Source organism: Haliotis rufescens, unplaced genomic scaffold, assembly GCF_023055435.1.
Source record: "Haliotis rufescens isolate VD_foot unplaced genomic scaffold, xgHalRufe1.0.p SCAF_44, whole genome shotgun sequence".
In the NCBI taxonomy this organism is placed as follows: domain Eukaryota; kingdom Metazoa; phylum Mollusca; class Gastropoda; order Lepetellida; family Haliotidae; genus Haliotis; species Haliotis rufescens.
Window position 1 is genome coordinate 1,362,285 of NW_025964157.1, and position 25,096 is coordinate 1,387,380.

A 25,096-nucleotide genomic window follows, 5' to 3' on the forward strand; every position below is an offset into this window, starting at 1 on the left:
GCCCGAATTAATTCTCAAGACAACAGAGCTCCGCACAGTGAAGCCGATAACACAAACGCTGCATAGAGTAACCTGGCTTCAGTCTTGTTCCTTAATTGAGGTAAATTAAAGAGAAAGCTTGTGTGTTTTTCTTACGGCTGAGATACAAAATACTAATTGTCAGCTTGATTAGATTAGGCACTGGTCAGTGTTTATCAAAGCCGAGATTACAATATAAATATGTCTTGGGTGTACAGAGCCAATAACTCTCCTACCCAGAGTCCCTTGCGGCCAGCCTGCTACCTCTGTCACATCGTCACATTTTACACAGTCCACTCATGTGTTTTCATCTATTTCATTTTGGACGAGTCTACACACTGATAAACATATTTCATGAAATGTTTATGTTTCCTTGATGAAATATCCCAAAATGTGTGTGTATTTATCCGGTCATCGAAGCCCTACAGAAAGCAAGCAATATAATTAGTCCCTTTTATGTGTAATGCTATATTGTCATGCACCTCACTGTCACAGTTGTAGTATAATATCTACCGTATATAATTATGCAAAACAAAATGTAAAGCGCATCAAAAGGCTTGCATTAGGCCCGCTTGTTCTGATTTCAGAAGTAGTGTGTTTGTTTACAAGCAAGAGGACAGTCCGGTCACATGTTAGGCCTACACCCGCGGTGTGGTCACAGGAGCAGAAACGGAATAAGGTGAGCACAGCCGAGTAAACTCAGGGGTTATTGGCCATTGTTTACAAATAACAGGCAAGTAAAGTCAACATAGCAAATTTGCAGACTTTTATACTTTAGGGCATACTTAATCACAAGTGGTCGACTTAAATTAAATTTGAAAAACAGACATGGTGTAAAAAAGACGATAAAAGACGATAAAAAATGACACGCGAAATCGTCCCCCCTAACAAAAACGAGTTCCTGCTGCCTGACCACTACGCAATTTCCACGATCTGGACGGCACCCAGTCTGCCTGGTGGTTTGTTTAGGGTTTTCCGACTTGTCAGGCACCTATTGTTATGGGGACAGATTTACTCCAGTGTGGTGATAGGTAAGACAATAGGAGGGGAACTGTTTTCATATTCTTTCTGGCTCAACTTCGGCAACAAATGCTGAATGATATCAGCATATTGTCTGGTGAACAGTCCTGAACACATGGGTGATCCTTGCATTCTGCAGAGTTACATCCCTTAGACACACAAGGATCCACTTGCCAGGGTTTGAATCCCAGATTTGTCCTGATTATGTTACTCACCAACTCTATACCCTTATAAGCTTACTACCTTGTTTCACACCACAGTAAGTAGTAAACATCAACAACACATCACTTTCGGCTTTCCCCCACATCAAGCTGATGACATTGACTACTACTTTACAAAATACTGCTGAGAGGGGAACCAATGAAGATTCAGGGTAGAATAGGTCTTCAGCAACCCAGGCTTGCCGTAAAAGGTAACTATGCTGGTGGTAAGAGGCGACTAACGGGATCGGGTGGTCAGACTATCTGACTTGTTTGATGCATGTCATCATATCCCAATTGCGAAGATCGATGCTCATGATATCAATCACTGGATTTTTTGGTCAAGACTTGATTATTTACAGACCGGCGCCATACAGCTGGAATATACCTGAGTGTGGCATTAAACAAACAAACAAACAAACAAACAAACAAACAAACTTAAAGCAGTGTCAAAACCAACTCGCTTCCTCACAACAGCTCAACAATATCCTAACAGCACTGGACATATCCTAACAGAATGGTTGTCAAGCTAATTACTCATCAATGACGTCAATCTGTTCCAAGTCCCTGCATCCACAGCACAAAACACTTGTGAGTGGAGTCATAATGATTTCAAATTGGCCAAATTAAGTCAGTCAGGAGTTAGCGTGGTAGATTTAAATGTTTGTACGGATTGACAGGTTATTGATTCGGACCATGCCCCCACTGCAATGTGCGAGATACACTTTAAAGTTCACATCTTGCTGTCTCCCTCTGGCCACAGCGTAGGATTCAGACATCCAATCAATAGTCTTAACCCATTCAGGGCTGATAATTAGCATGGACAGTCCGCCACGTGTTTGTATGGATCACGGTTGTGTCAGGAACAACATGACCAGCTTTCAGTTTACAAGGAACAACTGTTGGAAGAAGGTTCTCTTTGCTTCAAATAATGCAGTCTTTTAGTATTTAGAAGTTGGTTTGCAAAACATTTTGGCCCAAAAATCAATTTAGGTGGTAAAATTATTTCTTTAAAATTTCAACTTTGAGATTAGTGCCACTACCAATGAATAAAAATGGCAAGATACCGAATTATAAATGCTTTTTTTGCAAGAATACAGATCTTTATATGTATTATTTATCATTTCTTACAAACAGCTGTGAAAACATCTTATGTTCTCATTCTCCAAATTGTAAAACAGAATCAGAGAAATGTTTTTTTTGTCAAGTCCTTATTTTTTTTATCTAATTTCAGGTTGTTGTTTTTTCAGTCGGCCTTCTAAAACAACTAAAAACAAACATAAAGCCTAAAAAAGCTAACTGTTTTATAATGCCATAGTTCACTGGGATTTCTTCTATATGGCTTACACAAGGGCTGAATAGACCTACATATGAACAACTTTGGGGACTAATTTGTGGGAACATACTTAACTTGCCTTCAGATGGTAACAATTCCCAATTTCAACCAGATTGAAAATACACATATAGGCCAGGACAAACATATTCTTTGTTTAACAGATCTTTAAGGTCAATGTGTCGAAGAGTCAGAGGCAAAAATTAAGTAACAAACACCTCAGGTTAAATCCCTCCACTAACCTTGAAACAAACATCCATCAAAAGTTAACAAAACAAAGAAGATGTTAAAAATAGAATATTTTAAAACACTGGAATTTTTATTTATTTTTAATATTCCCTTGCCAAATGTGGTATAAACATGACAAACTCTTCTGTACACCAAAACAATCTATTGGTCTGGATTGTTAAAGAATTATCAAGAATTAAAGCAGGAATGGGACAATGGCATGTCATGAAGCGTAAGAAATATTTTCCGAAGTTCACTGCCCAGAGGGGCTTGGAATAACATTTGTTTGTTTGTTTGTTGTTTAACGCCGCGCTCAGCAATATTCCAGCTATATGACGGCGGCCTGTAAATAATCGAGTCTGGACCAAACAATCCAGTGATTGACAGCATGAGCATTGATCCACGCAATCGGGATCAATGACATGTATCAACCAAGTCAGCAAGCCTGACCACCCGATCCCGTTAGTTGCCTTTTACGACAAGCATAGTCGCCTGCTTGCTGCAAGCCCTTGTGATTTTTTACTAACCCTACTTTCTGGCAACAACCTACATATTCTGTGTTAACTTCGATGTATCTTGTAGGTTTTGAGACCATTACATTAACAAACAGGAAGGTGCTTGGCTGCTTGCTACTATATGTTTGTTTGAGGTGAGGTGAGGTGAAATTGGGTTTAACGTCGCGTCCAAGATTATTGCACTTATATAGCGACGTGCATGCACGTGTATGTGTGTGTGTGGCTGCTTGTACTAGTCCGGACTGATGCCGATTTATAGTGCTAGCTCACTGAGATACCATGCCGCAGTTTAACATGAATACCCCACTCAGACACAGTATACTGACTCCGAGCCGACCAGTCCTTGTTTTAGCCCCTTAATGCCGAGCGCCAGACAGGGTAACAACAAGTACCATCTTTTAACGTCTTTTTGTATGACGCGGCCCTGGATCGAACCCTGGACCTTCCGCTCTCCGGGCGGACGCTCTACCACAAGACCACGGAGGCGGTCTGTTTGTTTGATGTTTGTGGTGGTCCTAAGACTTTCACATGCATCATTCATGCTCAGTGTGCAGCAAAGGCCAGTATACAACGTTCCAAGGAACAAAATGATACCAGACTTCGACCCTAAATGACGAAATAAAAATGTCTTGACTAGTTTTCAATTGGCCAGTCGCGCCAGCCTTATGGAAATGTTACTAGCCCAATGTAAAAGTCACCAGCATTTGGCTAGCGGGCAGGCAGCTATTTCGAACACTGATAATTGCTGATGACATGTGGTGGTTGACAGATTGTGTTGTCCTGGAGCTTTTCTCCTTCAGACAACAATGAATTCTGGATGACAAACCACTGGACAATACCACTGACTCTCCAAGATGGGGTGTCATTGACTGGACATTTTAGCATTAATGTACTGACATAAACATGATAAAAGTATTACAATATATTAATATAATGATCAAATTAAACAGTGTTCCCGCTGGCTTTTGAAACTGCCAGTCCTGCTGTACTGGAAACTCTAAAAATGACCATGTTTTTAATTCTTTCAACATCATGTTAAATGCAATGATGTCATCTCTGAAGTAACTTAGTTAGATCTGCACGTCATACACACAAAGTCCAGTCACAATTTTCTCTTTTTTTTAATATTTCGAGACTAAAGCGCTACAAATATATGCCTTTCAGCCCAAACTATGAAACTGGCATCACTTGTCTTGAGCATGGCTTTTGCATAACAAAACAGAGGAGCTTTACTTGAATGACATAGCATACATGCAATCAAGATTGTGAGTTGAGGTCACATGGGGTGTAACGTCACGTCCAAGATTATTGCACTTATATTGCGATGTGAATGCACGTGTGTGTGGCTGGGCTGGGCTGGGCTCAGCGCGGCATGTGTGCGTGGGTGCGTGGGTGCGTGGGTGCGTGCGTGCGTGCGTGCGTGCGTGCGTGCGTGCGTGCGTGCGTGCGTGCGTGCGTGCGTGCGTGCGTGCGTGCGTGCGTGCGTGCGTGCGTGCGTGCGTGCGTGCGTGCGTGCGTGCGTGCGTGCGTGCGTGCGTGCGTGCGTGCGTGCGTGCGTGCGTGCGTGCGTGCGTGCGTGCGTGCGTGCGTGCGTGCGTGCGTGCGTGCGTGCGTGCGTGCGTGCGTGCGTGCGTGCGTGCGTGCGTGCGTGCGTGCGTGCGTGCGTGCGTGCGTGCGTGCGTGCGTGCGTGCGTGCGTGCGTGCGTGCGTGCGTGCGTGCGTGCGTGCGTGCGTGCGTGCGTGCGTGCGTGCGTGCGTGCGTGCGTGCGTGCGTGCGTGCGTGCGTGCGTGCGTGCGTGCGTGCGTGCGTGCGTGCGTGCGTGCGTGCGTGCGTGCGTGCGTGCGTGCGTGCGTGCGTGCGTGCGTGCGTGCGTGCGTGAGCAAGCATGGTTTCATGCCTCTTTTGCCAGTATTCCTACAATCTTGGGCGTGACAGGCGAACACCTTAAAACAAGGCTACCACTGCCCCTGCCCCGAGTGAGACACATGTTGTAGAACCTTTTAACAAGTTGCAGTAACTGGGAGGTTGCACAATGACCTCTGCAGTATTCACATACCTGTTCACAAGATATACCTGTACTCAAGATATACCTATACGTAAGACATACCTGTACGTTAGACATACCTGTATGCAAGACATACCTGTACGTAAGACATACCTGTGCGCAAGACATACCTATGCGCAAGCTACATTAGATAATTTGCAGTGCTGTTATCCTAATCACGCTAATGGGTTATCAAATTCCTTCATGTGTATTTGTACACAAGCAGGTTATGGAAATAAAGTTGGTGTATCTTAAACAATACAAGCTTATCTGGAGCTCTCAAGGGCTCTTGAGCCTTCTGGTCTTAGGGTTTGACTCAAAGATGACCTTAATAGTGGAGTACAAAGTGACTAGAGGTTAAAGTTAGGCATTTTGTTCCCCATGTGGAATAAAACAAAGACGTTTCACTCCCCGCCTAGACAACTTAGGAAATAATGTAATCCTTTGACCGGTCAGTAAGCCTCATCTTTTCTAATTTCACCTGTCTGACAATATTTTTCAGAATCACACGTAATAATATTTTTTAATTTTTGGGGGGGGTATTGATTAAAATGAGGCGTGATATAGATGTATTTCGCTATGTTCAATAACTTACCAATATAAGCCCTGATATGAGAGAGGACGTCCCTGTCAGCGCAACGTAGAACTTGGGGGTGAGAGTGTTGAGAAACATGGTTGCTGAAACAGAAGACACACATTACACATCCAATCTACATCACTGCATCGTATTGGAAAATTCAATCATGAAGTTTTTATATACAAGGAAACCCATCTGTAACAATGATGTTACATGTTACAGTATTGTATCACGATATGAAGCCAACGCTACAATACGTCAATTTAAGACCCCTGTATCTGATACATATAATACATTTCATTACAATTTAAATTGTAAAAACATGTGAATAATAACAGAAACTGTTCAAGTGCCAGCTAACATGGCTAATGCAGATTCTCTTGTATTTCATGGTTGGACATAAATAGCATACCGTATTCGACGTAATAAGCGCCCCGCTCTAATAAGCGCCCAGGACGATATTTGCTAATATATTGGCTAGTGAACAATCCCATTTAGCACCCCTTCCGATTGATCAATGTACACAAGACTTATTTATTCGCGTATAATACGCACTCGTGTGTTATATGCATTCTTAATAATGGGCAAATAAATTCTGGAAAAATGTATCTGTCGCACATAAACATTTCACAGTGTCAGCATAAACCACGAAATTTATCTTTCAACTCCCTTTTTTCTACCAAAATAATATACTAATAAGAGCCCCCTATTTCTAATTTTGAGAGCGCCCTGGGCGCTTATTACGTTGAATACGGTAACATTCACAGTGCCCTCTACCAATGTGTTTCTGCCCTACAATGTCCAATCTTTGATCTCTGAAATTAAGTAACAAATGATTCAGGGTTGTGATTCACCTGCTAAAAGAAAGAATATCAACCTGTGATATACAAGTATAGTATTGGGAGACGAATCATATCGCACCTATAGTATGGGGATACATATTGTATCGCGACCTCACCGTATTGTTACACCTCTAGGCTTCACACATACTTCACACTTTATAGGCCGTTGTTTTTTTTGTTTTTGTTGTTGTTGTTTAACATTAGCAATATTCCAGCTACAGGATGGCGGTCTGTAAATAGTCAACCCAGAGCTATAGATAAGCTTTTGGTTATTCATGTTAATTGGGTATTTTACCCAGGGGTTTGATTTTGATTGGGTACCCACAAGTTTTAGAGGGTATTCAAAGTTTTTTTACCCACCTGTTTCTTAACTTAAAACCTGTCTCGTAACAATCCCTGTAAAACATTTAAACCTACATTGTATGTGAATAGTAGTATACCCGTCTGCGTCTGCTTGTGGCTCTCCCGGAAGCAATTATTTGTTTACAAAACCTAGCATTGAAAGAAAGGCACTATTGTTTTAATAACCAATCAGCATGATCAGTGTCTTATTAAGATACAACATGTACATTGACTAGGCACGATGTGCTTTTAAATTGGCATCTATCAGTATGGTTTGTCGCACAAGCTTATCTGTAAGTGAACAAGTATTTGTCACAGAGTGACGAAATATCCCCCGCCATATACACCATAGTACCAAATATGAAGACAATCTAGCGATTAGTTCTTGAGATATCGCGGCAACACCGTTTTCCAACTCTAAAAGCAGATTTGTCTGCTGTGACCTTGAAAATGGGATCAAGGTCACCAAAACCGACTGGTGTCTGCGGAGTCTGTATATACACCATAGTTCCAAATATGAAGACAATCCAGTGTTTAGTTCTTGAGATATCGCGGCAACACCGTTTTCCAACTCTAAAAGCAGATTTGCCTGCTGTGACCTTGAAAATGGGGTCAAGGTCACCAAAACCGACTGGTGTCTGCGGTGTCTGTATATACACCATAGTTCCAAATATGAAGACAATCCAGTGTTTAGTTCTTGAGATATCGCGGCAACACTGTTTTCCAACTCTAAAAGCAGATTTGTCTGCTGTGACCTTGAAAATGGGATCAAGGTCACCAAAACCGACTGGTGTCTGCGGAGTCTGTATATACACCATAGTTCCAAATATGAAGACAATCCAGTGTTTAGTTCTTGAGATATCGCGGCAACACCGTTTTCCAACTCTAAAAGCAGATTTGTCTGCTGTGACCTTGAAAATGGGATCAAGGTCACCAAAACCGACTGGTGTCTGCGGAGTCTGTATATACACCATAGTTCCAAATATGAAGACAATCCAGTGTTTAGTTCTTGAGATATCGCGGCAACACCGTTTTCCAACTCTAAAAGCAGATTTGTCTGCTGTGACCTTGAAAATGGGATCAAGGTCACCAAAACCGACTGGTGTCTGCGGAGTCTGTATATACACCATAGTTCCAAATATGAAGACAATCCAGTGTTTAGTTCTTGAGATATCGCGGCAACAAACAGGTGAGACATACGTACGGACGGACGTACGGACGGACGGACGTACGGACGGACGGACGGACGTACGGACGGTCGTGAATACTATATCCCCCGCTTCGCGCTTTCGCGCGGCGGGGGATAATTAGGCGATCGGCTGATACACAACAATTTTATCTTACAGTTGTAATATACGCAATTGTTTCATCTAATGGTTAATAAAATATGCACCTTGATTAAAAACATAAGATGTGCAAAATATATGTCGACTCTCCGTTGGCGGTACACATGCTTTGCAAATCTTTCAGTCGACCAAAATCTGCACATTGAAATCCATGTTGTTTACAACCTGGATGTCTAGTTCGAGGCATGAATTTGATTGCACTATGGATAAACTTGTTAGTCCTGCCAAAATGTAACTTCAGAATTCCAGCCTAGTTGGTTAAGGGTTGGAACTGGACTTTTATAGTCAGTAAACTCCCTTGCCTCGGGAAGATGAGAGAGTCAGTGACTATAACAAACACCTCAGTCAGACGTATTCCAACCCTATCACAACAGTCCGCAAATCGAGACAAGCAACGCAAACCAGTGGTTGAAAGCATGAGCACCAAGCCATGCCAACAGTGCACAATGACACACAATCAACAAGGGTCATCAGGAGATGACATACCCACTGGAATGGTGCAATTCAGAACTGGATGGTGGATATAAGGATCGCTACATCCCCCTGTTTTTCAAACAAAGCGCATTATGACACACAATCGACAAAGACAAAGACACAGCGTCTGAGCATCCAATACATTTTGGTTGAGTTAGGTTGCAGGCAATCTCATTAAAATCAGATCTTAGGTCTCCCTTTCGCTAAACAAAGATCTGAAGACAGATCATGTCGGAACGACATTTCGCGAACTTTGCCCGCCCAATGAAATCACTCACAAGAAGTTGACATTGGCCAATTAAGAAAGCTGCTTTCTCAAGCTATACAGCACTAGTCGCGACTTCTATTCCAAACTGTGCTTTAAAAAATATTTTGACAGTTCTCGATTCAAAATTTGAAAACTGAACAAAAAACATTCTGGAATGTCTACTAGATGTCCGATATTGTACAGCAGTACCTCCTACTGTCTATAGGAAGTCTCCTCCGTTTCAAATGTTTATCCTACTGAAGCAAGAGATAGACGATGATTTTGACAGAATCAGTCATAAAGCCCATAACTGTCATTCGGAATACCCCCATTTTAACCTCAAAGAGGTTAAATGATAAGAAAACACATTCCGACTGTCACTTTTCTGATGCGGTAAGCGATGCTCTGATTGGTCGGATGAATGGTCATTCTGACATGACCTGTTGTGTGTGTGCGCGTGGGGGGGGTTGCATGTGTGTGTGCGTGCATGCGTGCGTGCGTGCATGCGTGCGCTAGTCCTGACTGATGCCGATTATTAATGCTTGCCCACTGAGATACCATGCTGCAGCTAAACATGAAAACCCCACTCAGACACAGTATACAGACTTCGAGCCGACCTGACCTTGTATTGTCCCCTTAATGCTGAGTTCCAGGACTACCATTCTTAACGTCTATTGGTATTACATGGACGGTGATCGAACCACCTCTGGGCTCTCTGGGCCGACGCTCTATCCACTAGACCATGGTGGCGGTCATATTGTACAAACATAATGATGATGCATTGTGTCAATGTTAAATAAAAGTCTGACATCACCGACATGAAAATTGGGACCAGATCTACCTAAGTAGTTGGTTAAAAGTCTGATGACTTAACCCTTATCAAGGTCAATTTTGAATATCGCTAAAATTAATGTAGCTGCAAAGATCAACATGTTTGTATCATTTGAAAAAAACTTGAAAATATTACATGTCTCAATCACACAAATACAAGCTATAATTTTATTGACTTTACATGATCCAAAACTGGGTTTAGGCCAAAACAACATTTGTGTGCCCATTGAACCATACAATATCTGGTCTTTAGTTTCATATATATGTGTACATTCACACTAACCAACATATATTTTTCTCAGTAGTTGATGCGTTCGGTACAAAAACCTGCTGTATAAATACGGAATAAAAATTAATATTAAACAGATCAGTAATGAACATGTTTCATAAATATCTATGACTTAGCACATGTAGAGGGATGATTAACAATCTTGATGACCGAGACTCTATATAATACTATCAAATTATACATTTTTATATTGCCTGAGGCTCATTCCAGCTGTCAAAGCCGACCCATATGTGACAAACGTGGAGACACGGAGAATAAACAATAACTTGGAAAGATGCCAAGTATAATAATAATAAGGGACATGACGGTTGCACGACTCAATATACACTTAAACAAGATGGGAACAAAATGATCAGGCATCTTTAGAGAAATAATCTTGATGTTATCAATTAGGAGATAAACATACTGTGTTTTCAATGTAGAGCTAGGTTACCTGGAGATTTTTAACCGAGCTAAATTGAATTTGGAACCAAACACGCAGCGTGAGGTTACAAATGTTAAATTTAGCGCAGTTAAATCTCCAGGTAACCTAGCTCTACATTGAAAACACAGTATGTTTATCTCCATTCTACCATGACTAAATAAAACGCGAACTCTTTGGTGTTACCAAATATACTGAGTGAAGCGGCATGGGTTGAGTCCATTGTTATGAGTGGGTTACTGATCTGATTTACGGAATCACCAAACAAAATATGGCTCTGTAAGTACTCAAGCAGTTTGTTTACACCGTAATACTTCACTAGAACATATGACAGGCATTGAAAGCATATAAACACGGCAACTTGGAAAGCTAACATGAGGTGGGCATCCCAAAATAAAACAAAGCAACCTTTGCAAGGCTTTCGCTCAATATCGCACGTCATTATTGTGATGTCATATCGCTCATTGTGACGCAAAAGATATGACGTCACAGTCATATATAGAAAAGCGCCAAAATTCCAAGCTCTCTGTTGTCTCCAAAATGTCAATACATTCCCTTTGTAGATTTCTATCGTGTCTTCTGCGCAAAATGTATTGCCACACATCCTTTGAATATTGTAGTAACGGCATCTGTGCATTTTGTAACCTATAATTGTAGATATAATTATTTAAATATGCCTACCGACAATGACTGAAAATAGTACTATTCTATGAATATTAGCTTCCGCGGTGATGTGGCCGTCAAACCAGCTGTTTCAATCAGAGGGGGTTCATTGTGATTTAATAGCCTCTGATTGACCAATCAGAATCGAGTAAATTCCAAATTCATGGTAGAATCTCTAATTTTCTACGGCAAATGGTTGTCGTGGCTTGATATATACCAGAAAGTGGAAAGTGCCCATAGCTCTAAGATGATCGTAACTCCCATACTTAAACGTAGACTTACGACAGTTATAGCACTACAATCACTTTGTGGAACGGAGCACAGCATTACTTTAAGATGAGAACCAAATGTGTAAAAGAAGGACATTTCTATGGCGACTGATAACATCACACTTGGTTATGACAGATATGCCCATCAAGTTGTAATATCAATATTCACTTTTCATTATATATTTAGCTCAAATTAAAACAGCATACTTTGTAATAAGATGATAAGTCTTAATAGTACATAGAGAGTTGCATGTGTATGCACTAGCATGAAGGGTGTGGGATTTGACATGTTTGATGTTTGTTTGTTTGTTGTTTAATGCTGCACTCAGCAATATTCCAGCGATGTGACGGCCGTCTGTAAATAATCGAGTCCAGATATTCTGTGATTGACATCATGACCATCGATCCACGCAATTGGGACACGATAACATGCATCAACCAAATCAGCAAGCCTGACCACCCGATGCCGTTAGTCGCCTCTTACGACAAGCATAGTCACCTTTTACAGCAAACATGGGTTACTAGAGACCTATTCTTCCCTGGAAACTGAGGCCCAATGTTCAAGGAGTAAGTGAGTTTGGTTTTAGAGATATTCCTTCATTATCACCACTGGGAACATGGGCTTCACACATTGTACTAAGGGGGGTTTCGAACCCGAGCTTTTGGTATGACAAGCAAATGAGGGGGGGGGGGTGAGCACACACCCCTTTTATTTCGAAAAAAATCTTTATTACCACCAAAGACAATAAATAGATCTTAATTGTGCACCCCCCCTTTTCAAAAAAGCTGTATCCGCCCATGGGGTTTAACATCGCATTCAAGATTAATGCACTTATGCAGCAACATGCATGCATATGTGTGTTTGTGTATGTGTGAGCATGGCTGCTTGTACTAGTCTGGACTAATGCCGATTTTAATATTGCTAGCCCACTGAGATATCATGCAGCACTTAAACATGAAACCCCACTCAGACACAGTATACTGACTCGGAGTCAATGTCTCTTAACATCTTTTAACATCTGGTACGACATGGCCGAGGATTGAACCCTGGACTTTCCGCACTTTGGGCAGACAGTCTATCACGAGACCACAGAGACGGACTATCCTGATAGGAAGTAGGGCTGGGACGATACACCAACTGTGCTATCCGATACAAATCACGATACCTTACTCATGATACCTTACTCACGATCCGATATGTATCACGATACTTGCATGTGCTCTTATCTGTGGTGCATAAGCTATCTTTTCCATGCTGACTGACTGAGTATGGTTTTACGCCGCTTTTAGCAATATTTCAGCAATATTTCAGCAATATCACGGCGGGGGGACACAAGAAATGGGCTTCACACATTGTACCCATGTCGGGAATCAAACCCGGGTCTTCGGCGTGATGAGCGAACGCTTTAACCACTAGGCTACCAGACCGCCCCCATCTTTTTCATAGACAGGATGGCCAAATACCTGGCACACTGATAATTTACAGTTGGCAGTGTCAAGTATGGCACAACAAATGAAAATATCTAATCACTATTAACTTGCACTACTGATTAGTGTTAAGTGGAACAGTTATTAAAGTTATTAAAGCAAACATTTAAAGTCAGAATTAATATTTTGTACTTAGTGTGCGACTGTGATCAATACTTGTATCGTGAAGTAAACAATTGCGATCCACCAATGCATCTGTGTATCCTCCCACTGCTAATAGTAATAGGAGTGAGTGAGTGAGTATGGTTTTACGCCGCTTTTAGCAATATTCCAGCAATATCACGGCGGGGGACACCAGAAATGGGCTTCACACATTGTACCCATGTGGGGAATCAAACCCGGGTCTTCGGCGTGACGAGCCAATGCTTTAACCACTAGGCTACACGACCGCCCCAATAGTAATAGGAAGCATCATCAACTATTTGAGAGAAAACGTTTGTTTTTTCTATCAGGAACAAACATCTGACCTTTACAGTTATCCTCAGCCAAAGGTCGTCAGACCCTCTGCTTGTAATGTTAACCTAGGTCTATTGTGACACTGAATTGACATCTTTATCATAACAATGGAAGTTATTTCAAGCCCAATTAAGAACCACTGATGCAGTTTCCAACTCATCATCCCGATAATTATATCATTGTTTACAAAATGAAAACTTGCAAAAAAAATAACATTGATCATGCCGAGTTCATATCAGGTCTGCTTCAGTCGAGAGTCACATTACTCGAAAGATAATATTCAGACATGGTGGCACTTAAACATGTATTTATCAATGGTAACATGTGTTAGGAAATTTGCTTTGTCCTTAAGGGCTTGTTTCGAAGCAGAATTGGACGTCAGTTTAAGCTTTGTTTGAAAGGACATAATATGAACGACATTGAACCTCCTTTCATAGATGTTGTTAGCAATGACTTCAATCAATGCTTTACACACCATTCCTTGTATTCGTGATGACATAGGGATTTAAACAAACACAGAAAAACATCCACTTTTGTTCTAGTTGCCATGGTTGTTATCTTGTCACATGAAAATTAATTAACACATTCAAGGACCACAGTGACAGAAATGGCTGCATGAGCCATTACCAATTTTTATCAATATCGGTTCACAAAGTAACAAAGACAAGATTATTTGTGATATTGACGAGGTCTGTTCGATGCAGACAAGGCAGAACACAGATGCCTAATAGCATACCATACTCACAATCTAGCATGTTGTGATGTCTGCTCATACAGTGAACGACTGACAGTATCCCACACTAGCTGTAGACTGAATGACAACCCACGTCACAGAGCTAGGCAGCCCTCGTGGACTGTGTCTTTCCAAGATGGGAGAAAGCTACAGCGGCAGACGTCTGCTGAAGACGACTTCCGTAATGATATTGATGCCCTGGTATCCTTCTGCCTGTCACATCACAAAATTCTTAATTACATGGTCAGTTTCTCGAGTCGAGACAATCCTCCATTAGCACACAGCATCACAGAAATATCCACATGCGTCAAAGTCAACCTGCAGCCAAGCAAACAGCATTGCCTGGGACATCAACTGTCAACTCCTAGCAGCGATGTCAAGAAATTGCAGAATGGACGCTGTGGTGATGGGTGACACAAATCCTGCGGAACGGAACGTTGTTGGTGGGTCAGTTAGCTGTGCTTACAGAAGGCAAGCCAGGCAACTTGGGTGTGAGCAATTTTGGCAGCATTCGGCTATAGTGAAACAGTCAGTATTCATCACTGGGAGAAAAATCAATGTAAATCCAATTGGGAGAACTTCACCGATAGAGATATAGTACCAGCTTGGAAGTGGCAAACTCGGCCATCGGATCTGCCAGTTCGACCCACTGGGGACAGGGGACCACGGTCATTTTTCCCATAGCACACGGGTGCTGCACTTTTTCATGCCTTATCACATAATTTATATCATTTATACTTAATGTTAATAGCCCAAAATTACATACCACGTAATTCAGAAAACAGTAACATATATATTTTTTGTCTATTATTTAAGTATCTTATTTATTATGTTTTTATCATTTAACATGTTTAATGTTATCATATTTTAGAAATTGATGAAAATCAATTAATATATTTTATCTACTGGGAATTCTTCAAATGATTAACCTGACAGTACATTGTTCATGTTTATGTAACTATGCCAAAATCCTAATTTAGCTGAACCGAATGAAACCTCAAGTTATACTAAAGACTGCATCTGACATGACACAAAATGGTCTCTTTGCTCCAGATTCAAATTACAAGAGCCAGACAGATACAATCTCTCAGCATCATCACTGGCGCAGTTCACTGTTCTGTGCACACTGAAGTCTAATCTGTCACTTTCAGTGTCACATCATGTCTTCATAATTCCTACAACCTCCCCATTACCAGTGAGTTGATGAGTACTCCACAATCAATATTGTGGAAAATTGTGAAAAAGCAAATTTCCTGTTTCTCTATGTATGATATATTCTAAATTCGTTTCAGATAGAGCAACATTTAATGATCAAACATGTTTGAAACGGTTACCAGTTCTATTAACATTTATTTTATAATGTTGAGACTGCTACTGCATCCTTGGGATGCAATTATTGGTCCATACAGTTACTTTTACAAATACATGCATGTTTTTCATATAAGCATCTCATAATCTATCAAAGTAGAGTAGTGTATTGTGCTACATTGTGTTATTGTGATACACTGTAAGGCTATTGGCAATATCATCTCCCGTATTCGACGTAATAAGGGTCCCGCTCTAATAAGCACCAACGGCGATATTTGTTTATATATTGGCTAGTGAACAATCCCAATTAGCACCCCTTCCGATTGATCAATGTACACAAGACTTATTTAATCGTGTATAATACGATTGTTATATGCACCCTTAATTATGGGCAATTAAATTCTGGAAAAATATATCTGTTGTATATAAACATTTCAGGCTGTTGGCATAAACCACAAAATTTACTATCTTTCAACACTGTTTTTTTCACCAAAATGATAATCTAATAAGAGCCCCCTATTTACAATTTTGAGAGCGCCCTAGGCCCTTATTATGTTGAATACAGTATTAACATTTCCATGGCTAAAAATGTTTAATGATTAATCGCCATAAACCAGTATCAAATGTTACAGTGAAATCAATATATACATATGGCTGTGTTGGAATTAAGGGATGAATAGGACTCTTTGCAATAATAACAACATCATAACTGACTGGGTTGAGGGGATCTTAACACAGGAATATTATCACAGTCATAATAAGTACACACCTTCATTGCAACCACCCCCCTCACTGTGAGTGAGTGAGTATGGCTTTACGCCGCTTTTAGCAAAATTCCAGCAATATCTGTTTGTTTGTTTGTAGTTTAACGTCGCACTCAGTTATATTCAAGCTATAATCCAGTCTGGGCCAGACCATCCAGTGATTGACATCATGAGCATCAATCCACGCAATTGGGATATGATGACATGCATCAACGAAGTCAGCAAGCCTGACCACCCGATTTCGTTAGTCGCCTCTTACGACAAGCATGGTGGCCTTTTACGGCAAGACCTATTCTACCCTTGAACTTCACGGGTCTCAAGCAATTATGGCTGGGGACATAAGAAATGGGCTTCACACATTGTACCCATGTGGGGAATCAAAACCGGATCTTCAGCATGACAAGCAAATCATCAACCACTTGGCTACCCCACCGCCCCTCCCCTTATAGTGGAATTTCTTTGCAAGAATAATTCTCAAGCATCCTAAGCTGTTTTAAGAGAGGATTAATTGCATTGGTTGATGGCGTGTAACTGTACACAAATGGCTTGGAAGGTTGCTCATGATATCAACCATTGGCTTTCTTGATCCAGCCTTGATTATTCACAGCCCACCTTCATATAAACTGGAACAGTAAAGATTCGGGGTAGAACAGGTCTTCAGCAAACCATGCCTTCTATAAAAGGTGATTATGCTTGTCATGAGAGGCGACTAACAGAATGAGCAGTGTTGAGTGGTCAGGCTCGCTGACTTGGTTGATTCATGTCGTCATATCCCAATTGCGTAATCGATTCTCAAGATGTCTACAATTGGATTGTCTGGTCCAGACTTGATTATTTACAGACCACTGTCATATAGCAGGAATATTGCCGAGTGGGGCGTTAAACAACAAACAAACATGGATACATCTGTTAGCACTGTCCCGTGTACAAAGAATTCCCTTGTTGGTACTATCATTGTCAATGATTAAATGTACTTCAATTTGCAGAAACATTCTGATAATCCAGCATTAATATCGCAAAACATGAACCAATTTATGTTTTACAATAATTGCATCAGTACTAAACTTCAAAGTAATGAAATAAAAGTGACATATGTGATATTAAATAACATATATTTTTCGATCATGTACTAATAATGCAGGCCTATACACATAGATGATCAGCTAGCAGATGATACACAGATATGGCAACAGCTGCATCTGTCAGTGATGGACATGAATGTATAATATGGCACTCAACATACCTGCACACATGTTCCCATCACAGCACATACAACAGTCGTGATAGGACTGTGCATGCTCTGCATTAGGCTTGTTTGCAAGATTTCAATAAACATGATAAATAGAACAATATATTTAGATAGTATTTAGTACTTTAACTCTCTTGTGTCATGTTTAAACAAGAGTCTTCTGGAGATGACATATCCCCCCGTCATGGTGCAATTCAGAAGGGGAATTTGGCTAATTATACCCTTTAATACTCTTGGTTCATTGCCATAAATTGGTGCCTTCAGTTCATGAAGAAAAAACTAATGCTGTTCAGTAGTTTTCAATATCCAAAATCATCAAAAAGCACCAGTACACCACTGGACTTATCTGTATACCAAGTTTCATCCACAAATATTCATAAAGTCCAACTTGTCATAAAAACCTAAAATAAAATAAAAAAGTGAAAGTCCACAAATAATCAAAAGGCACCAGTTCACCACTTGACCTATCTGTATAGCAAGTTTCAGCAAGAAATATTTAACGGTTTAGGAATTTTGCTCCAGAAACGGAAAACAGACGAAGCATGGATGTAGATGCTGATCGCTACATCCCTTCATTTCTCAAAAAGGGGGATAATACAATCTTAATAAGCCATGACCATGCTTACCAGTAAATGAATCATTCCTGCATTACTAATAGATGATGCAGCTGTGACACTCTGGGCTTTGAGTGTATGAACTAAAATGAGAGCATCATTAAAACAACAAACAAACTAAACGGAATTGTTGATTTTGCTCATGGCATTGACTATTTCAGAGTCCATGGAGGACGCAATGCTTCTGAAACTTTAAGGAATGAGTACCCAAAATTCAGTTGATAGAATTTGGTTTACATGAGCACTGGTATAGTGCTGGCAGACCAAGGATCATAATCAGGTAAAAGGACATGATCAGCGGATCCTGGTGTGCTAAGGGACAAAACAGTGCACAGTTAACAGCGGTAGAAATTGGTACCAGTCCTGTAGTCCTTGCCAAATTGCCCAATAGTTAAAGTATTATAAGGACGAGTAGAAATTTGCCTTTTTTAAGGGTTTTGCTATATGTTATCATTGCAAGGACTTGTGGACTAAAAATGTTAGTTTCTATTGCTGAGTTAATGGTACTGCCTTTGGACGCTGCCTCTCTTTTTCAGAATCTCATTCTGACAAAAGACAAAAATATATACGTTAGTTTCTTTTTAACTTAAGTTAAGAATGTCACAGCAACATCTGTTGTCATATCTTACACATGAGGAGGTTGAACATGCCAAGGTCAGGAGTCAAAGGTGAAGGCTGCACTGCTGGTATCCACGACTGCCACCAAATATTTGATTGTTTGTTCACAAGTACACACAGTGCTTGCAGTAGTACTCGCTTAAAACAGTAGGTAGTGTCCCAACGTCCAGTGCTGAGTGGTTCAGACAATATAACCAGCTGTAGATAGTGTTTAGGAAAACATCACACACCAATATCCAGTGCTGAGTGGTTCAGACAATATAACCAGCTGAAGGTAGTGTTTAGGAAAACATCACACACCAATATCCAGTGCTGAGTGGTTCAGACAATATAACAAGCTGTAGATAGTGTTTAGGAGAACAACATTCAACCACAGGTAGTGTTTAGGACAATATCACACTCATTCCACTGTCCAGTGATAAGGCCAAGGGAATATGACAACGGATATACTACCCAAGACTACTGCCTCTCCCTCCACACAGAATTCAGACAAACAAGTGAACTAACACCCAAGTCCTGTCATACATAATTTACAAGGATGAAACTATAGTAAGCCAGCTTCACAGTCTGATTTGATACCTGAGCTGGACAAGCTGTTAGTGTGAGTTCACACCAGCCTCATACGTGGCTACTGATTGGCAGGTCAGGCATGTTGATTGTTAGGATGGATACCTATTGTTACAGAGGTGGACAGTGGGAGGTCAGCAATTAGCAGCTGGACAGCACCAGGAAGGGTGATTAGTCTGCTGCAGACCTGGTCACACAAGACACTGGACACGAACTAGCCTCCATTGTTACTGGAAAGACATGGCCAGAATATCCCACACAATTCATATTACTGTAGTCTTTGTTCATTAAAATCAATAGTGGAGTATCAGGTTTGGCTATTGTTTAGCAGTATTTCTGAAGGGGATTTAATTATCCCTCGCGGAGCTGCACCTGAGGCCTGTTGCCCTCGTCATTATCACCTGCATGATGTTCGTAATGCTTTGATGTATCAGAACTGGAATTGCAGTTATTTCAATGTGATATCACTCATCCCTTTGTGTTGTTCAGATTACCAGTGACAGACTTCACCTTCAGCCTCTCTCACCACAACTAGAATAACAAATAAATGATCTAATGATATAAGAACAGCTTCTAAAAATACCTTTAATATCTTTTGTACTGGGTAACAGTGATCATGCTAGCCTGCTAGTGCTTGTCATTTAATGACCATTTACCGTATTTCCTTGATTACATGGCCGTGTGTATGTTTCTCTCAGGCACTCTTGACCTCCGGCGTTTAATCAAGGCCTAGTTTTTAGTTTCAATTTCCGACTAATGATTTGCTCAGTCCTATAATTTAACTGTAATTTAGTTTTCTTAAACCAGAGCTCCAGATTACCTTTTGAGCAATTGAGTTTTTACTCTTGGGTTTCTATTTTAATTGTGTTTTTACATTTTTCATTGGGTAACCAATATTTTTTCACTCATCTATTCATCACTCTATTGGGTTTTCCTGAAATTAGTGAACATTTTATTTTAAAAAAAATGAAATAATGTTTTAGATGTGTATAACTACTTTAAATATATAGGCTTGACTCAGAAAGTAAATTAGCTCGTAATTGTTTCGGAAATTAGCTCCTTTGTATGCATGCTGAAAAAGGTTCATTGGGTATTTACGCGAGCTGTTTTTATACATTTGAGTTTTTCATTTAATGCATGCATTTCTGGACACAAGTTACTTAAAAGTAATTTGGTTTTGAATATTTGTGTGTGTGTGTGTGTGTGTGTGTGTGTGTGTGTGTGTGTGTGTGTGTGTGTGTGTGTGTGTGTGTGTGTGTGTGTGTGTGTGTGTGTGTGTGTGTATTTTACGCAAATAAGCTGCTTATCTGTAGCTCTGTAAAATGCTTAAAATAATATAATAAGACAATAATGGGGAGAATTCCTTGCACAAAAACCACCTGGACTTTAATTGAGACCAGGTGATTAATGTTCTAAGATATCCCGTATGCCATAGTTTAATGGCTATGTGATGGGAGTCTAGCGTTATTCGAGGTCCTGGGTTCAACCAAGGAAATACGGAAACAGGGTTCATATGAGCGAGTGGTTATTGTTTTACTCCGTATCAGCATTCTAACAGATTCACGGCAATCATATAAGCATATAATCATATAACTGTTTTAGAAGATCTTATAGTTATGGAAACACATGACTTCAATGTTGTCCAAGAATGGTTAGATAAAAAATCTTAAATTATATATAATTTATTTGAATTTTTACGGCCCAGTCTGCAACACACCAGCTGTATCATGAAAGCTTGTAAATCCACTGGGCCAGACACTGGTTGATGTTATCAGCAACCCATCCCACCTCTTCCGGGTATGATGTCGCACAATCAACCGAGTCACCGAGTCTTGACCTTCTTCAATCTAGCTGCCTAGCTGTTGAGTGCTGGGGACTTACTCCACTCTAACAATTAGGGAACGTAAGACTAAAGACTTTTTCATATTCTTGGTTCCATGACTGCTCTGTAGGACCCCCAACCCGTGAAGATCCAGGGTAGATTAGGTCGTCTGCAACCCATGCTTGCCGTAAGAGGCGACTATGCTTGTCATAAGAGGCGACAAACGGGATCGGGTGGTCAGGCTGGCTGACTTGGTTGATGCATATCATCGTATCCCAATTGCATGGATCGATGCTCATGATGTCAATCACTGGATTGTCTGGTCCAGACTGGATTATTTACAGACCGCCGTCATATAGCTGGAATATTGCTGAGTGTGGCATTAAACAACAAACAAACAAACAAACCAACAAACAAACAAACATACAAACTGTAGGGACCCAGGTTACGTTTGGCACCAGCATCGCTTGACATAACAAGTAACTACACTTTCTCTCTCATGAACAAATAATTAGTACTTTCACAAGTTTTCAGCAAGCTTATGTACATATCGATCGTAACAGATTACACATGATCGTTTCAAGAAATAACTGAGACAAGATTTGAAATGTTGTCCCTATAGCACTGTAGAACAAAACTCCTCAGCAGTCAATACGACATTGCAACAAGAACATGATAAACGTGACATGTTGATTGATAAGATTCTATATCGGTGACAGTAATATGTCATCATGCTTCTTCAACTGGCCAATCAGCTTTGAGAAATACTAGAATGGAAATATGGCAATGTTGTAACACTTGATCCTTACGATTCCCAAGACTTGTGTTTCTTGTAACAGGCCATGTCTCGCTTGGGCCTCATGAACAATTTTCCATCTTATTTTTATTAGTTTTCCCTCATTCTGTCAAGTTGCAACTGATTTCTACTGTATTATATTCTTGGTGAGTTGAAATGGGGCTTCACATTGCATTCAAAGATTATTTTACCTATACAGTACGTGCATGCATGGGTGTGAGTGTGGCTGCTTGTACCAGCCCAGAATAATGCTTGTTTAACAGTGCTAGCCCACTAAGACACCATGCCGCAGTTTAACATGGATACCCCACCTACACAGTATACTGACTCCGAGCCGACCAGTCCTTCTTTTAGCCCCTTAATGCTGAGCACCAGGCAGGGTAACAACAAGTACCATCTTTTAACGTCTTTTGGTGTGATACAATGCGGACACAGTATCAAACCACAGACCTTCTGGGTAGACACACCGTCTGTTTCGTTATGTGTTTTGTTGTATTCGAGATGATGTACAACTCAAAGATCACAGGAGGCGTCTGCTTGAAGTTGGTTTACTGCGGAAGTCAGTACATGAAGTGACGTGATGTCCCATTGACATATTTGGGGACGTGATGCACAAGATGAATATTACATATCGTAACACCGTCCACTTGATTAGGAAGATGGCTGTTCTCGTTCTCAGTTCATTACGCTTACTGTGTATCCATATTGTTGAAAAATTTCATGTCAGTTGGGGAAATGTTTACGTCAATCTTGTGAATGAACTAAGTTGGTGAATGCGATCCACCATGAAACAAGGAACATTATCATACCTCCACGCCAGAATGATGAGATCTGATTGGTCCATGTGATCTTGATAAAATACTGTGTAACCCACCTTGGAAGGTAATAATTTTCTCAGCGGGGGAATAAATCTCTTACACCCTGCCACAAGCACTACAGGCTGCACGTGCATGTCGCACGCTTTTTCCAAGCCAATGGAAGTCACGTGACAGCACAAGTTAGTCCCGAACAGCTGTTTTCTATCAAATTTGAATTTGTGTTAATTATTTTACAATGACACATTAAAATATGTCGACAAGACAAATTTGTTGTAGCAGGATCACGAGGGGTACATGGGGTTTCATGCGTTCCTTGTTAGGCTTTATACGAGCCGGAGGCAAGTGGTATAAAATACCATGTATCCCTTTATGGGTGAAAAATCACATTTTGACTTCTCAATATATTATTAATCTACTCGGGAAGCAACTCGGGAACACAAAAATACAATTCACAAGTATTACAGAGATTCATGACATCAAACATTTCGACCCATTTTCAGACTTATAACTGTTTATGTAATAATTGCAGTTTTTTGACATAATGTCTGAAGATTTGAAAGTATACATGTATGCATGTATACATTACATTACGAACTAACCTAAGAAGCGAGTAATAAGATATGTTTGTACAGTGCGCACACAAGGCGATTTTTACTGAAGTAAGTTGACGTCAAACGTTTTTATGATGTGGCAGCACAACTGTATCCTAGCACCCGTAAGGTCCCTTGTCTCCTGATTGGTCACGTATATTGTTTAATGCTGCAGTTAATGAGTGAGCATTCTCATTACCTATATATTTCTTTTTAAACAATATTTAGTTCCCCTTGATACAGTGAACATGGTGAAAGAGGATGGACAAACAGGCATCTGTCGTTTTGCCGAGTATTACAATATGATTTAGGAAGTTGTTATTTAGCCCTCCGAGAAGAATTGCTTTGTTTGTAAATTGAACTATATGTCCTTGTACATCACTTAAGAATCATTTCAGATCTTCCCAAAAGTTGATGACAATTGTTCTTTCTAGATAAACATGGAAAAAGGTAAACAGTTGTTGGTGAGATATATGTAAGAGTGCATATTTTATTGTTTATATAAATATTTGCTCATAGTGAAGAAATGAGGCACAGAATCAACAATATTAAGGAATATTTCTTTGTCTAGGTTGACGTTGCCAAACAGGACAGTTCGAAGGTCATAACCATTAACATAATTAATAGCTTTCAGATTTGATCTCAGTGTAATTTGGAGAAGTAAATAGGTAGTGTAAACTTTACACTGTAAAGCACTTTCACTGAAAAAACAAGGGGCTGGCTATCGCTACAGATCATAGAGATTAGGGATTGAAAATTGTTAAGTAAATATTGATCAATTATCGATAAATATCGGAGAAGTAACTTTGAGCAAATACGCAAAAAAAGTCCCAAAGAAATCAACAAATTTCACTCCACTGGTGAGTGGTGACACATTAATGCAGGGATTACTTTGTGGACATTTGAGATATTACAAAAAAAGTTAATTTCCATCTTCAGCAATTGACATTATTGACAATCACAAGTCTGTTTGGGAAAATGTAAACTTTCTTTCATCATAATAGTTAATGTAAGATATTATTGATGATACAATTTTTATATCGATAATAATTAATATTTTTCCCCCATTGATGATAATTCTGATTATCAATCTATTTGCCAGCCCCCCAAAAAAACATGTGAACATTCAGCATTATCACAAACAAATCTTTCAAATTTGTGACCTATCAAATCACTGAACTATCTGATTTACGCGTGAACCAATACATAGCTTCCTATATCACAGCAGCCTGAGCAGACAATCCACTTTGGTCACCTCCTAAATACAAAACCCAGTGGAGTCCTCGGTGAGTGAGTGAGTTGGGTTTAACGCCGCTTTTAACAGTATTCCAGTTATATCGCAGAGCGTCAGCTTAATGTGGGAGAAAAGCCCGAAGTGATGCAGGTCTCAGATGTTTACCACTTCGGTGAAACCCACGAGAATGGGTATGGTGCTGACAAACCCAGAAACATAATCGGACCGAGGCGGGATTTGAACCCACAATCACAGGTTTCTGGCGTGCCCAAGGGAGGCAACTCAGCACAGCGAATCGCGGCACCTTATACGACTGTGCTAGGGACCAATGGATCTCCATGAGTCAAGTAAGCTGGTTCGTAACCTTGGCTGCAGATAA

General features: G+C 40.3%; 1 protein-coding gene across 3 annotated transcripts in view; it reads right to left on the reverse strand.

The window, feature by feature from the left end:
* Positions 1-25,096, reverse strand: part of LOC124136039 (suppressor of tumorigenicity 7 protein homolog) — a 74,599-nt gene that overhangs the window by 40,750 nt on the left and 8,753 nt on the right. Inside the window, exons 1-2 of one of the 3 annotated variants that reach the window (XM_046501797.2) lie at positions 18,902-19,449; positions 5,955-6,037 (exon numbers count right to left, since the gene is read on the reverse strand). In XM_046501797.2, coding sequence (XP_046357753.1) covers positions 5,955-6,037; positions 18,902-18,920 — 102 coding nt within the window. In that variant the 5' untranslated portion in view covers positions 18,921-19,449. Of the gene's footprint in view, positions 1-5,954; positions 6,038-14,349; positions 14,902-18,901; positions 19,450-25,096 lie in introns of those variants that run through there. The other 2 variants (XM_046501796.2, XM_046501794.2) reach the window with 2 other exon arrangements.